Source organism: Sceloporus occidentalis, unplaced genomic scaffold, assembly GCF_023333645.1.
Source record: "Sceloporus occidentalis isolate IW3139 unplaced genomic scaffold, rSceOcc1.0.p SCAF_53, whole genome shotgun sequence".
Taxonomy (NCBI): Eukaryota; Metazoa; Chordata; class Lepidosauria; order Squamata; family Phrynosomatidae; genus Sceloporus; species Sceloporus occidentalis.
Genome location: NW_028317033.1, coordinates 6,001,374 through 6,014,812, shown reverse-complemented (window position 1 = coordinate 6,014,812; position 13,439 = coordinate 6,001,374). Strand labels below are relative to the sequence as shown.

The window sequence follows — 13,439 nt, the reverse complement described above, 5'->3', positions numbered from 1 at the left end:
GATGATAAATGGTCTAGAACGTTATTTAATACGGAACCTTACACTGATGAGGTCTATTGTGAAAACACAGCCCTCTGGAGCCTTGTTCCAAGACTTGTGCAGTAAACATCATATAAGCTAATTATAGGCATAAGTGTATAAAGTGGAACCATATGCTTGATCTGATGCAATTCTGGGGCACTACCTGGGCATCACCAAGAATTGCTTCTTATCTCAAGTTTAACTGTATCTCTAAATAATATACAGCAAATCTGAAATGTAGCATAGTCTTAGTAATTATCAAATGTTTCATACACTTAAATGTGAGTTCTGCTTCTACTAGAAATATACCTATAATGCAGTGAGAAGATTGCAATCAACTGGCAAAGTTCTTCATCCTTACCTTCATAAATGCATCCCTGCCATCAGAGGCCTGTATGCAACTCAGCGGCTTCTTCACGCTCTCCCCTCGGACAATTATGGTGTGATTCGTGAGGCAATTCTTTAACTCACTGGAGTCCACCTGGAAGAAAAAAAAGACAATTGTCAGTAAACACATCATATTTCGAATATTGTATTATATTTAATTGAAAAGAATATATTTCTTGCACACTAAGCTAAAAAGGAAACAAGTAAATTATAAATTTTTGTATTCGGGAGTTTGAAAGTACAACTGGTGAGAAACTGTGCCGTGCTAAATAATTATAAAGCATGGATTATGAATACAAATGACCTCTTCTAATTACCTCAAGAAGATCAGCCACAGTGGATAGGTGAATGGACTCGCAGACATCCGAACAATCAAGATTTCCGAACATTGCTCCTGGAGATCACAATCAATGAGATTGGTGAGGGATGCTAGCTTACACAGTGTTGTGCACAATGTCTAAATCAATGCAGAAATAATCATATCGTCATCTTTAAACACCTTGGATGAGACTCAACAGCTGTGCATAAACATTACAATGAGCTTGAAGTATCACATATACGCCATGCAGGTGCTTGCTGTAAAATTAGCACAAGCTATCATAAAACACAGGTCAGTGATCAATACTGAGAGCACCACAAATTCCCTGAGCCTTTGGCTGAGCCTCTAGTGATTTATCAGAAGCCAGGACCACTAGTAACATGGATAAATTTCCATTGCATCACTGATAATAGAGCTCAAAGAATGGCTGGGTTTTGCTAGCAACCCCTGCTCTTAGTTGCGGCACAGGAGGGGAGCTACTCCATAGCTCAAAGGGTCTAGGGTTTGGAAATTAACCTTCCACTCAAACTGTTGAAGTTTGTTGCTTGTTGAAGTGCCTACCTGAGCCTGAATCGGTATATATATTGGTGACTTATGGGAATATAATGGCATATACAAATCAGCCATGCCATTGAGATGCAGGGGGGCAGGTTCACAGCCACTATATTGGTACCTTAATACACTGTCTTTTGTGCCTATAATAACAGTGTTTTGTTTTTTTTATGTACTGTGCAGATTTGTAATTTTCAGCATGCACACATACCTTGGAAAATCAAATTGCCCAGGTGGAGTATAGCTGCAAGCATCTTAACAATCTCTTTTTGTTCTGTGTCAGTGAAAAGAAGGATTTTCATGGCAGAACGGACCTGAGAATAGTCTTTGGCATCATCGCGACCCTCGCAGTTTGTGCAGTTACCCTGAGTTCAGAGAAAAAATGCATTCAATCTAGGCTGTCTCAGGATGATGGGAGAAATATCTAAGACAAACCATAGTTCCATTTCGGACTCCAATATAAAGAGTGTCTATGTTATTGAAGAATATTTTGTCATTGCTAAAGAATGCTTATTAGAGAGTGGAACCAATACTGATAATCATGGATCTGGGCAAACTTCTCTGTTACAAAATTTACAAATTAACCTAATGACTGATATAACAATAAATGTTGTATATGTAGTAATTAACTATTGCATCTGATTGAAAAGGTGGAAAAGGTGTATAAACAGACAATAACATACATGGTACAGGCTAAAAAGCTAAACATAGTGAAGAACAAAAATAAGTACTGACTCGTCCACAGAACAATGATTTACATATCTATATATATATGTAACTATGTTTGTTGTGTGAATATACTTTCAGAGATATACCCTTAATGGTATACCCTTAATTCCCAATTCTAAGTGCATTTTACTGGCTGCAAATTGGTGCATCCATTCTTTAAGTACTGGAGCCTCTAATGAAACCACCAAGAAGCTACAGGGGGCTACAGAGTATGTGCAAGTAATCTGCCTGCACATGCTCTGTAGCCTTCCGTTTGAAGTCACTGCGAGTAGCGACAGTCAATAGCATCTACTAATTCCGTTGAGCTCAGCTCCCGCTAACATCCATGGGAGTTCTAAAGAGCATGTGCAAAAAGTATATTGTATATGCTTCCCCCTTTCAGTTGAGTCAGGCAGGGGAAAATGACACATCATTCTCTTTTTTTACCTCCAATAACTAATTATACCTGCACCAGCAACATGCAAACTGGAGTCTAATATATATAATATATATATATATATATATATATATTTTCCCCAATCACCCGGAGCAGTCCTTTAAGTCTTTAGTCAAATAGTGCTGTTCAGTAAATCCCTCTGATGCCCAAAGAGCAAATAAAGCAGCACACATCAGCGTTGTCCTGTTTGCATTGGCAGAGGAAGAGAAAACAGAATTACACATGAAAGAGGGGCTTACCATTGTCAGGTATCTGTATTCTGAAGGGCTGCCCAGCTTTAACTCCTTTTTCTGTTCTGAACTCATTCCCAACAGCATGCAATAGAATATGTGGTAATTTCTTTCTCCTGTAGCCTGAAGAACACCAGATGTACAGTAAAGAAATGTATTATAAATTACAAAAAGAAATCTCTCCACCGAGATATATTAATAACATTTTAATAAGGTAACATACATTTTTGATTATTCAAAGAGCTGACATACATCTATTACTCACAAGTACAAAATATATTCTATTATCAAAGATATCTAATTATTTTTTGAAATTTTAGCATTGCAGTGACCCATATGTGAGCCCTGACCTGTCGGCATACACGTGATTTCTCCAGTAGGAACTGCTCGATGCGGGCTCCCTCTATAACATTCTCTTTGGAGAAATGGATTTCTATGTATTTGCCAAATCGACTTGAGTTGTCATTGCGGATGGTCTTGGCATTTCCAAAAGCTGGAAAGAAAAGACAAAAGTAAAGGAGAGGCATGGAGATTAGGCAGAGACGATGCACGCCAAAAATGTTAAGAATGTTTTCTGAGCTATTGGGATACTTGCTCTACCACTTAATCCTGAAATAATGTCCATGTAAATCAGATTTAAGATGCATCCAGGCCACTTACAATTTTCTTTTTGATTCCCCCAAGCAATGCTTTTATCCAACCTAATTTACCACAAACAAGCAGGTAGGGAGCCACTTTGCTGGTGTATGTGTTCACCATCATAAAGCACTCTCCTTCCACTGCATTGTACACCTAACCGTGAGGTGGAGATCCCACCATGGAATATAGTACACATTACTCTGCCAATCCATGGGAGGGAGTTTTATACTTTGTTATAGGTACTCCAGACATACACCCATGGCCATAACCTATAATTTTACTGTATATATATATATATATTATATATTTGTTTAAACTATTTGTACCACATATTATACACCATGCTTATTGGTCTTCAACATGTAGAGAAGTAAGGTGGTGTGCTACAGGGGAAATGTAGATGGTACTATGTTCATAAACATGTAATTATTTTTTTATATGTGCCCAGATGTTTGGACTAACCCTCCATGATGGGATTTGCTTCCAGAATTTGTTGTTCTATCCATGAATGCTGACCACTTGCCGAAGCCAGAAACTGCAGCATCAGCTTGGTACTCTCTGTCTTCCCAGCTCCAGACTCACCACTGAAAGAGGACAGAATCCTAGATTATGGAACCATTAGCACAAGGGATCAAATTACTACTGTGTTTTACTCCAATAAGACAAAATCTCTAACAGATTTAGGACAATATTAAGAAAGAAAGCAAATAGTGGTGTCTAGATGAAGGTAAAATACATATTTGTTTGATAAAAATAATAACATCCAAAAATAAGAGCCTGGTAGAAAACACTATAGGTAGTTACTAGTGAATATTCACTATAAATAAGATGTCATTGTCACTTGAATTGCGGAGCACTGGTGAAAAAGCGCATGTGCCAAGCATTATAAGACTATGTGGAAAGGACTATGGGCAACCAAATCCCTGTACGGGAGTTATATTTCTAGGTTTTGAATCGCTAAGCAATAAGCACCAGTTGGCATGCTGATTAAGGCTGGAACTATTCAGTTAATATGGTGTTACACTGATTTATTTCCCAACACGTTAGAATGCAATAGTAAAATATAAATAAAACTGTTGGCTTTGGACTAGAAATATGATTTCTGAAAACTGAGTAAGATAGTTTAAAAAAAATGGTATGGCTGTGGAAGGAAAGGTTATTAAAAAATAACTCATATATTACTCTCAGGACCAGACTGGCAATTATGGGGTGGCCCTGCGCAGCCACTATGTTTTTATTCTCACATAGTATGTGGCCGCTGGAGTGACAGATGGGGTGAGTATGTGGCTTTGTTGGATAGTGGCCCACCGTGCATTTGCCCAATGTGCCAGCTGGCCAGTCAGGGGCTGATTTTACTAATGTTTTTTCCGTTACAATTCAAGAATGGGTCATATTATTCAATGTTACAAAATAACTAGACCTATATATACAGTTTTACCTGAAACTTTACTTCTAAAGCTGAGGGCCTTGTGAGCTGCAAAATTAACCACACATTATTTATTACTTACCTGTTTGAGGTCCTCCAGGCCTAGTTAAGCACAATGGTTTAAAGTTAGCAATATCATACACAATTGGTTTTAAAATAATTTTATTCTGCAATGACAGGTTCTTGGAAATAAACAGCACTGTTTTTCCAATACCTGATGACGCAGCATTGATCAACCTTATTTCTCTGCATGTTGAAGTAACAGCTGTCTGCCAAGGCAAATAAATGGGGAGGAAGCTCTCCAATTCGACGATTTCTGTACAACTGGATCTGTTCTGTGTTATACAAAGGCAGCTCCTCATATGGATTCACAGCCACCAAGATTGCTCCAGTGTATGTCTAGAACAACAAGATGTCATTAGTTCATGATTACATACATACAAGAAAGCGTTGGCTATGTAACTGAAATCTGTCAATCTTGGTGGTTGGAAATTCTATATTTTTCATGTTCATAAAGATCGTGAACGCCCTATTTAATTCAATGGACATTTGAGATGACACAAAACTCTGTGGGATGAGGTAGCAGTTCAGTATTTTTGTGTTGCTGTCATGTGCAGCAGAACACTGCCAATCTATTGAGTTAAGGCTGAAATCAACAACTTTAAATGAAAGTGTTATATAGCCTTTGCTAGTGGCTCAAGAAACTGTCGACAATTGCAAAGTGCATTATATTTATAAATTTCCAAATCTTTCTGAAGACAGGATGTTCAAGTTAAACCCCATTTTTAACTCTAAGCCACTAATTTTTAACTCTAAGCCACTTATGTTTAAATTATTACTCCCTCACATAGATGTTGTTCTCCTTGTATCGAATATGCAAATTGTGAACAATTCCAGCTTCGTTAAGTTCTCCCAGTCGAATCATGTCTTCAACTCCCTTGGATGAGCTGGGGTGCATGGAGCGGACACTAGTCTGATTCCGTGCTGAGATCCAGTGCTCCTGAGACACACAAAAAGACAATATGTAGTATCACAAACAGCTCATCACAAACTGGAGAGAGTGCACAATAAACTGTTCATTGCTCTTTCTAGCTCACCTTGCCATCATCATCCACAAGCAAAGTCTCTGCACTGTGAGATTCTTTGACCACGGCTCCAATGGGCACTTTGTTGTCAGGGCCGGATGAAATCTCGAGCCAAACATGCTCTCCCTGCGATTGAAAAACCCAAGACACAGGTTTATGCATGAACCAGGTATTGAGCAACACACAATAATAAAGAAACAATTTAATCTTGCATATCAACTGGTCTATTTGTATAGAAATTTTCTAGAGAAGAAAAAAATATAACTTGTTTTTTTGCAGTAGACATTTTTTTTCATGAATCTCAGTTTATTAAAAAGATATGAAATGCATACATTGTGTTGCAAGTATACAAATGAAACACATTGGACCATAAAAGGTGTACAGTGAGTAAGTAAGAGTATACAATGTCACAGTTAGGAAACACTATACAGTTCTCATTGAAATAAACAATCCGCAAAGTCAAGAAGTAGCAAGAGTACTTGCGGTACAGAAGGGGTGACCGGGGAACTTGGCAACCACCGTGCGCGAGCAGTCTTCTGCACACGCGCGTGCAGCACCGAAGGGGTGACCGTGACACTAATGACCTGTATTTTTATTTTACTTTTTGAGTCAATAAAAAGAAAACCCTGATGAACTCAATAAAGATACATGTCCTTTAAAACACACATATTTTTGAATGTGGTATTACAGGAGCAAAGTACAAAAATTGTGTGTTCCATGTTTAAATATAACACCTGACGCGGTACCTGTTTGTATGCATCACTGACAATTATAAGCATGGAAAATTTTTATTGCGCGTATAAAACAATCAAAGCACATTAAAAACGACCTAATTTATATATGAGATCAGGATCTGCATGATTATTTCTCTGTATTAAGCTCTCTCTCCCCTATTGTCAAGTTGCTGATTGTTGTTGGACACCCTTTGTAAGGGTGGGTGAGGAGAAGGGAAAATGTCTGATCAGATAATGCTGACCCTACCACAGACTGCTGTAGATCTCCACTTCAAAAAATTTTTTACTTGACATCTCCAGAAAAAAATTACGCAAACTGTCAAACAAAAGGTGTTACCGGTACAGTTACAGTTGTCATTAAGTTATTTACGCTACAAGCCGTAATAAACACAATCTGAAAATTGCTCTCACATTGCATTGAAATCATATTTATATCAATATCAACCGCAATTATAAACCCACTATGGATTCAAGCCAGTATTTTTTGAAAGCTCATTTGTCTCCAAAGTATCAATAAATATGTGCAGCAAGATTCCATTCTATTTTCTCATTATGGTACCATGGCAACCAGTCTGATAATTAACAAGCAACACTGACGTAGTGTGTGCATGGACAGTTTATGACATGATGGGGCAGATAAGATTACTTATGAAAACAACTATTAATGACCGGGGCGGTTAGAATAGTGATTCGTCATCAATTCCAGGAGAGGTACATCTGAAAAATTATCCAAACACATGTATATAATTAACATGTGAAACATGGTTAAATCAAATGAATATTCTTAATGAATATAAATTAATATATGTGTTGTTCTTCAATATGTGAAATGTTAATATACCACTATGTCAAATAAGAGCAATAGTTGATAGTAATAAGGTACATAGGTAATTTGATCGCACCTCTCACACGGTATCCTTTAGTTAACTATGTAGAATTCCTTTTATAAATGTGCACATCTTGAACTTGGCTTGTTAAAGGACATGAGCAAATGAGTATTGGCATCAATTAAATGATAGCAGAGTATTTGTGTGTATTTTTTTAAGAAAAGATCAAAAGGTTAAACAATAAAGACAATATTTCACAGCATTCTTTGCTCAGATTTACCAAGGGTGCCAATATTAGTGGCGGGCACTGTATATACCACCATTATCTAAAGTAGAGGCTGCAGAAGGTACTGCCTGTAAAAAGAGTGTAAATGAGAAATATTTGATTGATACCAATACTCAATTGGTCATGTCCTTTAACAGGCCACGTTCAAGACTTAAACAATAAAGATAATAAAAGCTATTTCAACAGCCCTTTTGCTCATATTTATCAAGGGTGCCAATATTAGTGGAGGGCACTGTATACACCAACATTATCTAATGCAGAGGTTGTAGAAGGTACTGCCTGTAAATGAGAAATATTTGATTGATGCCAATACTCAATTGGTCATGTATTACTTATATTTACAGAGAGATTTAGTAGTGCTCCTTAAAAGTGATGCAATAAGTGATTGTTCCATGTTGACACCTAAAGAACCCCTGTAAAAGTAAAGCATAAACCACTTTTGTCAAAGTTATGCAGTAAGAGCTAAAGGTGGATGGTGGGGAGGAAGACATACACATAGAGGACACCAGGGCAGCCATATAAGCTTCTAATGCCTAAATATCTACTGGGTTGGGAGGATTTGGTAACCCATACTGGCCTGTTGATAAGAGGCACTGTTGGCCTTATATGTTGAGGCCATTGGAATGTTGAATAGAGGACCTTTTTGAGATGGATACTGCTGTGGGGGTTGCCACGTAGCTAGAATAAAAAAGAAGGTTCAGTGTACGATTGTGACATTGTGATTATAGGACTCTGTTCTCCACTCAGCAAAAGAAGTCCAATAAAAACACCCCAATGAATGGATACGTTTTAGACGATTAAAAGTTAGATAGGTTACAAGATATCGATGCATTACAGCACCACCGTCTAGAAGAAGAAAGTGATCTTTGAACATTTTCTAAGATTGGTTAAAACCAGAGCCGGGCCTTAAGTGTTCTGGCGCCCTGTGCGGACTACTCCTCTGGCGACCCTTTCTCACTACCTCCCCCGCCCCTTCTCACTATCCCCCCCACCCCTTCTAACTATCTACTCCCTCTCCCTACTTCTCATTATCCTCACTTACCTTGTTGCCGGAGTCCTGCGGAGGAGGCATCCATCTTCCCGCTCTGACGCGGTGCCGACATTTCATGTTGAGCGCTGGAATATGATGTCATATTCCGGCGCTCAACATGAAATGCCGGCACCGTGACAGAGTCACGGAGAGTGACGGGCGCCGAGCGGTTGCTGAAAATTTCACTCCTGCCTGGGACTTAAATTAAAGCATCATTTTTTGTTTGTTTTTTTAACTTTATTTAACATGAAGGATGTTAAATAATGTTTAAAAAAACCAAAAAAAACCCAATGTTTTAATTTAAGTCCCAGGCAGGCGTCCCTGCTGCCATGGCGCCTTGTGAGGACGCACAGGTCGCAGACCCCTAAGGCCGGCCCTGGTTAAACCCATGACTTGTTAGGTACGTCAATTGTCGTCAAATGGTTAAGAGCACCTGCTAAATGTGGAGCAATCAGCAGGCACAATCCATTGGTTTCCATGGTGACTCCCGTTTGTCATACCAAATGTTGTCTCATTCAAAAATGTTAAAGGAATATTTAACTGTCATGTGGCACAAAACCGAATAATAACAGGTTTTTGTAATTGAAACATAAAAAGTATCTTTAATGTTTCTTGTCTCTATGCAATTAAACTTTTAGAGGAAAACGATAAAATGGCAAATCTGCTAAGGTAACACATTGCAGAGTGAGATTAATGTTTTGTCTTGTCACCACTAAGGTGCAACAAAAAACTGACTTAATCAGACCTTAAAGAGTTGGACACAGATGGTTTTCGATTTAATTGAAATGTTAAAGGAATGAATCCTAGGTAATGTAAACATGTTTTACTGATTTGTTACCATGTAGCATACTTCCCTTCTCCGGAATGACCAGTGAAACAGCTGGCATTGCTTTCCTACCACAAATGCTGGCATAGCCACACATACATGCACCGTAGTATATTCTGTCCTGGGTCAACTAGGGCAGCAGGTCAGTCACTCTGCTGCTGCTTAGTGGACCAGTTACAATGAATATCTCTGATCTCCTCAACTGCCCCACCTTGGAAGACTGTGCCAACTGGGCACAATCTCCATATGGCCTCATCTGGCATTTTGCACCTTTAAGATATGGAGCGCCAGGATATGATGTCATATACCAAATGATGGCCATGGAGGGGGTGGCTGGGGATTCTGCCCTGGGTGAGAGTAGGACAGCATCCAGTATGACTACATCACTGCATACATGACAACATAGGATAAACATTTAAAAAATGATCATTCAAGTTTTAGTTTCCACTGACATCTATAATAACCTTGATAATGCAAGTATCTAAAACTAAGAACAAAAATGTGGATAAATCTACTGTTAATCTTAACTTAATACTCAGTGTTTTGTTGAGGCTAAATCACATTCGATTTAACACAAAACAATACTCCAAAGACATGGAGAAAACATAATTTTGGGACCATCTGTGCTGAACAAATCTTTGAGGTGTATTTTTACTTGTTATTAGCTCATAAGTTAGCTTCTACTCCAACATAAAAGACAAAGCAGTAAAAAATGAAGAGGGATCCAGCAATCCTGTGTTATTCAGAGATTACAACTGTAAGTATATGTAAGGTAATAAACTAAATTCCCAGTTTTGCTGTGACAATTTTCAGTTAATCCTGTTTATGAACTTTGACATGTGTACATGTCAATGTCCTCCTGCTAGACGTGTCACAGTGAAACTGCCTCCTAAAATATACATGTAGTTCATTATACAATGCAATACAAATGAAAGTTATATTGTGTGCAATTCTGCAGTGCATGTACAAAGGCCACTCAAACTCCTGGGTTTTTTTTTTGTAGGAGAGGTATTTTCATAAAATGGTTGATGGATAATAGACATAACTTGGACAGGGCTTATTAAAAATGAATGGTAGAACATTGAGGTTACTGATGTGAGGTTACTGTTAATACCGTCCTCATTTGCCTCCCACAGTGGCACTAAAGACATGGAACAACGTAGGTAAATACTTAGTCAAAAGAAACTAAAGAAATGGAAAAGAAAAAAGAAAAACACTCTAAAAAGAAACACTCTATGAAGCAAATAAACTGGCAAAAGTGCATGAATTGTATCTTGTGTAGCTCACCTGTTGCTTTTGTGCGCTGTATAGTCACCTTTTATCTACAAGCTATTAGGTAATAGTCAATATTGATGCCAACATTCAACAAAATTGCTGCTAAAATTAGTTGGATCCCTTGAAGTTGCACACCAAAGGGGCAAATCACTGCCAGTTTGTATGTGGAGAGCCATTCTGAATAGAACTCCTGAATTGATCAACCATTGCACTAAAGTCAGGATTTGGGAGAAAATAGCCTTCCAAAGAGTTTTAGATAATGATGTATTTGTTTAGCAAGTAAAGCACTTTTCTTTTTTATGTAGCTCTATTAGACATTGCTTTTCAAATTTTATATTTCAGCACCTAGCCCTTACCTTTCGAAGGATAACCATCTCTGGTCAAGATATTGGCTTGAAGATGTTGCCTACAGAGAAGAAGAAGAACTGAATTAAGTTAAGTGGTCTCAACAAAAAACCCAACAAACTGGGTTATATGCATGTATATATGATGGAGCTAGAATAGACAGATGCTGAGGGTAGGTGTTAGTTGTACATTTTGATGACGAATAACTGGATGTTCATACTCATTTGTAGAAACTATAGAGCAAAGTATGAACAAATAATGAACCAAGCAGAACTTTGTCTGAAATGGCATCCCAGTGAGTAAAGCTGATAAAGCCAATATTTATTATGCTCTAAACACTGATGAATATTTTGCCATGTGGAATGAAATTTACTCCATAGAGGACATAAATATTGAAAAACACAAAATTGTAACAAATACACTGAATTGAAATCCTTTGCCCCTCTCTTTTAAAATTGGTGTTTAATTATAACACTGTTAACTTTGTTATTTCTGACACATTTTCATGCACATCCCTTTGTGCCAGAGGAAACCTCTGTTCTTTGGCAAAAGAGGCATATAAAGAGTCCATTTCATGAAGATACAACCAGCATCTCTAACAAGTGCCATTATGTCCCACACCATCTACTGTAGACGTACTGCTGGAAATGTTTGGATATCCCTGTGATACCCGAGCATGTTCATTAAGGCGGGTCCCTTAAAAACACATTGCTGATAGAAATGTATTAACAAACTTTTAATACCCAAATTAATATATTACATTCAAAAGTACATGAGACAATTATGTAACTAAAGAGTGATGAGCTCAAATAGCATCATAAAACCACACTCAGGGAAAATGAAAAATGACTATTTAGCATAGCAATGATCACAAACAAATCACCAAAAGAATGTTGTAATAATAATAATCCCCAAAACAATGCACTGAATTAAGTTCAATGAATGAATGCAAACAAAACTCTATAGTATATTCTAAATTTTAAGTTAAGTTACAGAGGATGCCAGTGCACCAGAAAGCATCATAGTGAAAAACCGTAGTGTAAGGGGGTATGATAGGAAAGTGGAAAGCTGTGGCTTTTGGGTGGTATTGGGGGAAAGCCTGGCCTGGAAGGGGTCGGGATTACATAAAGTACTTCACAAATCCCATGAAGAAGGCAGGTCTCGGTGGAGGCATAGAATTAAAAATCCAAATAAATAAATTGCTTTATTTATTGTGCATCAATAATTCATCTAATCACAATACAGCAGGGAGTTAGCTCATAATGTTAAAATGGGTTCTATTACACATAGGGTGATGATTTATGTCATGCATCTGTTAAAAGGGTAATTAAGAATATCAAATGTGATAATCTTAGCGTATAAAATTACGAAGGAATCTGGCTTGTTATTATGGGGTGACAGTATTTACCTCAATGAGGTGGGGCTTGATTTGTGGTGTCTGGATGTTAGGGAGGGCCTTTAGAGGGCTGTTGCTGAGTGCAGGGGAGTAAATGCTTAAGGAAATTGGGCCCCTGTCTTGAGGAGAGATATTTTATGGTGACGGCCAAGTTTTTATATAGTCTTTATTAAATCGTTGTTCAATAAACAAACATACAGAATAATCATCTTAATACAAAAGTTAAAACGTAATACATTACCCAACACAAAAGCTGCTAATATGTCAAATTAATTTGCAACTTTACTACAAGGGACCTAGAAAAAAGTATTTTTTTTTTTAATTTTTCTTCATGCACAGGGAACTGCCCTTCTTATCTGAAACCAGAAATTTTTCCAACCATAATTTTCACTGTGTTTCAAATATGTCAGAGTTTACAAAGTTAGAAGACATGCCTTTTTCCATCTTATGTTGGAGATGTATTTGATGATTTATTTTTCACCAGCTCTGTATATGGTTTTGTAACAACATTCACTACTATTAAACCTTGAATAATAATATATATTTTAAAGAAGGGTATTTTTTGGTAAACTTAGCTGCAATAGAGCAATTTCAGCTAATTTTGAATATCTTTTTTTAATACAAAGGAAATTGAAATATTCACTTGCACAAATTCTGAAGATTATTGCAGCTCCACCATACTTGTGTTGGGCTGTCATCGTTGTTGTTGCGTCTCCAACACAGACTTCGTGATGAAGGAAATACTTTACACATTACGGCTGGTACCAAGTGACATGTATTATTTTTTTAATGAAGCTCTAAACAGTGGCTAACCATTTCACCCGTAACAGGGATCTACACCATTCATTAATCTCAAAATCTTTCCTATATTTTTTTGTCAGTGTAACTAGGGTCTG

General features: G+C 37.5%; 1 protein-coding gene across 1 annotated transcript in view; it reads right to left on the bottom strand.

Moving 5' to 3' along the window:
• LOC149288284 (unconventional myosin-VIIb-like) overlaps window positions 1-11,176 on the bottom strand; it is a 53,589-nt gene extending 42,413 nt beyond the window's left edge. Inside the window, exons 1-10 of the mRNA XM_089492015.1 lie at window positions 11,159-11,176; window positions 5,837-5,950; window positions 5,587-5,739; window positions 4,954-5,138; window positions 3,776-3,897; window positions 3,025-3,167; window positions 2,684-2,797; window positions 1,491-1,644; window positions 726-802; window positions 383-502 (exon numbers count right to left, since the gene is read on the bottom strand). Coding sequence (XP_089348141.1) covers window positions 383-502; window positions 726-802; window positions 1,491-1,644; window positions 2,684-2,797; window positions 3,025-3,167; window positions 3,776-3,897; window positions 4,954-5,138; window positions 5,587-5,739; window positions 5,837-5,950; window positions 11,159-11,176 — 1,200 coding nt within the window. The remainder of the gene's footprint in view (window positions 1-382; window positions 503-725; window positions 803-1,490; window positions 1,645-2,683; window positions 2,798-3,024; window positions 3,168-3,775; window positions 3,898-4,953; window positions 5,139-5,586; window positions 5,740-5,836; window positions 5,951-11,158) is intronic.
• Between the last annotated feature and the right edge of the window lie 2,263 nt (window positions 11,177-13,439).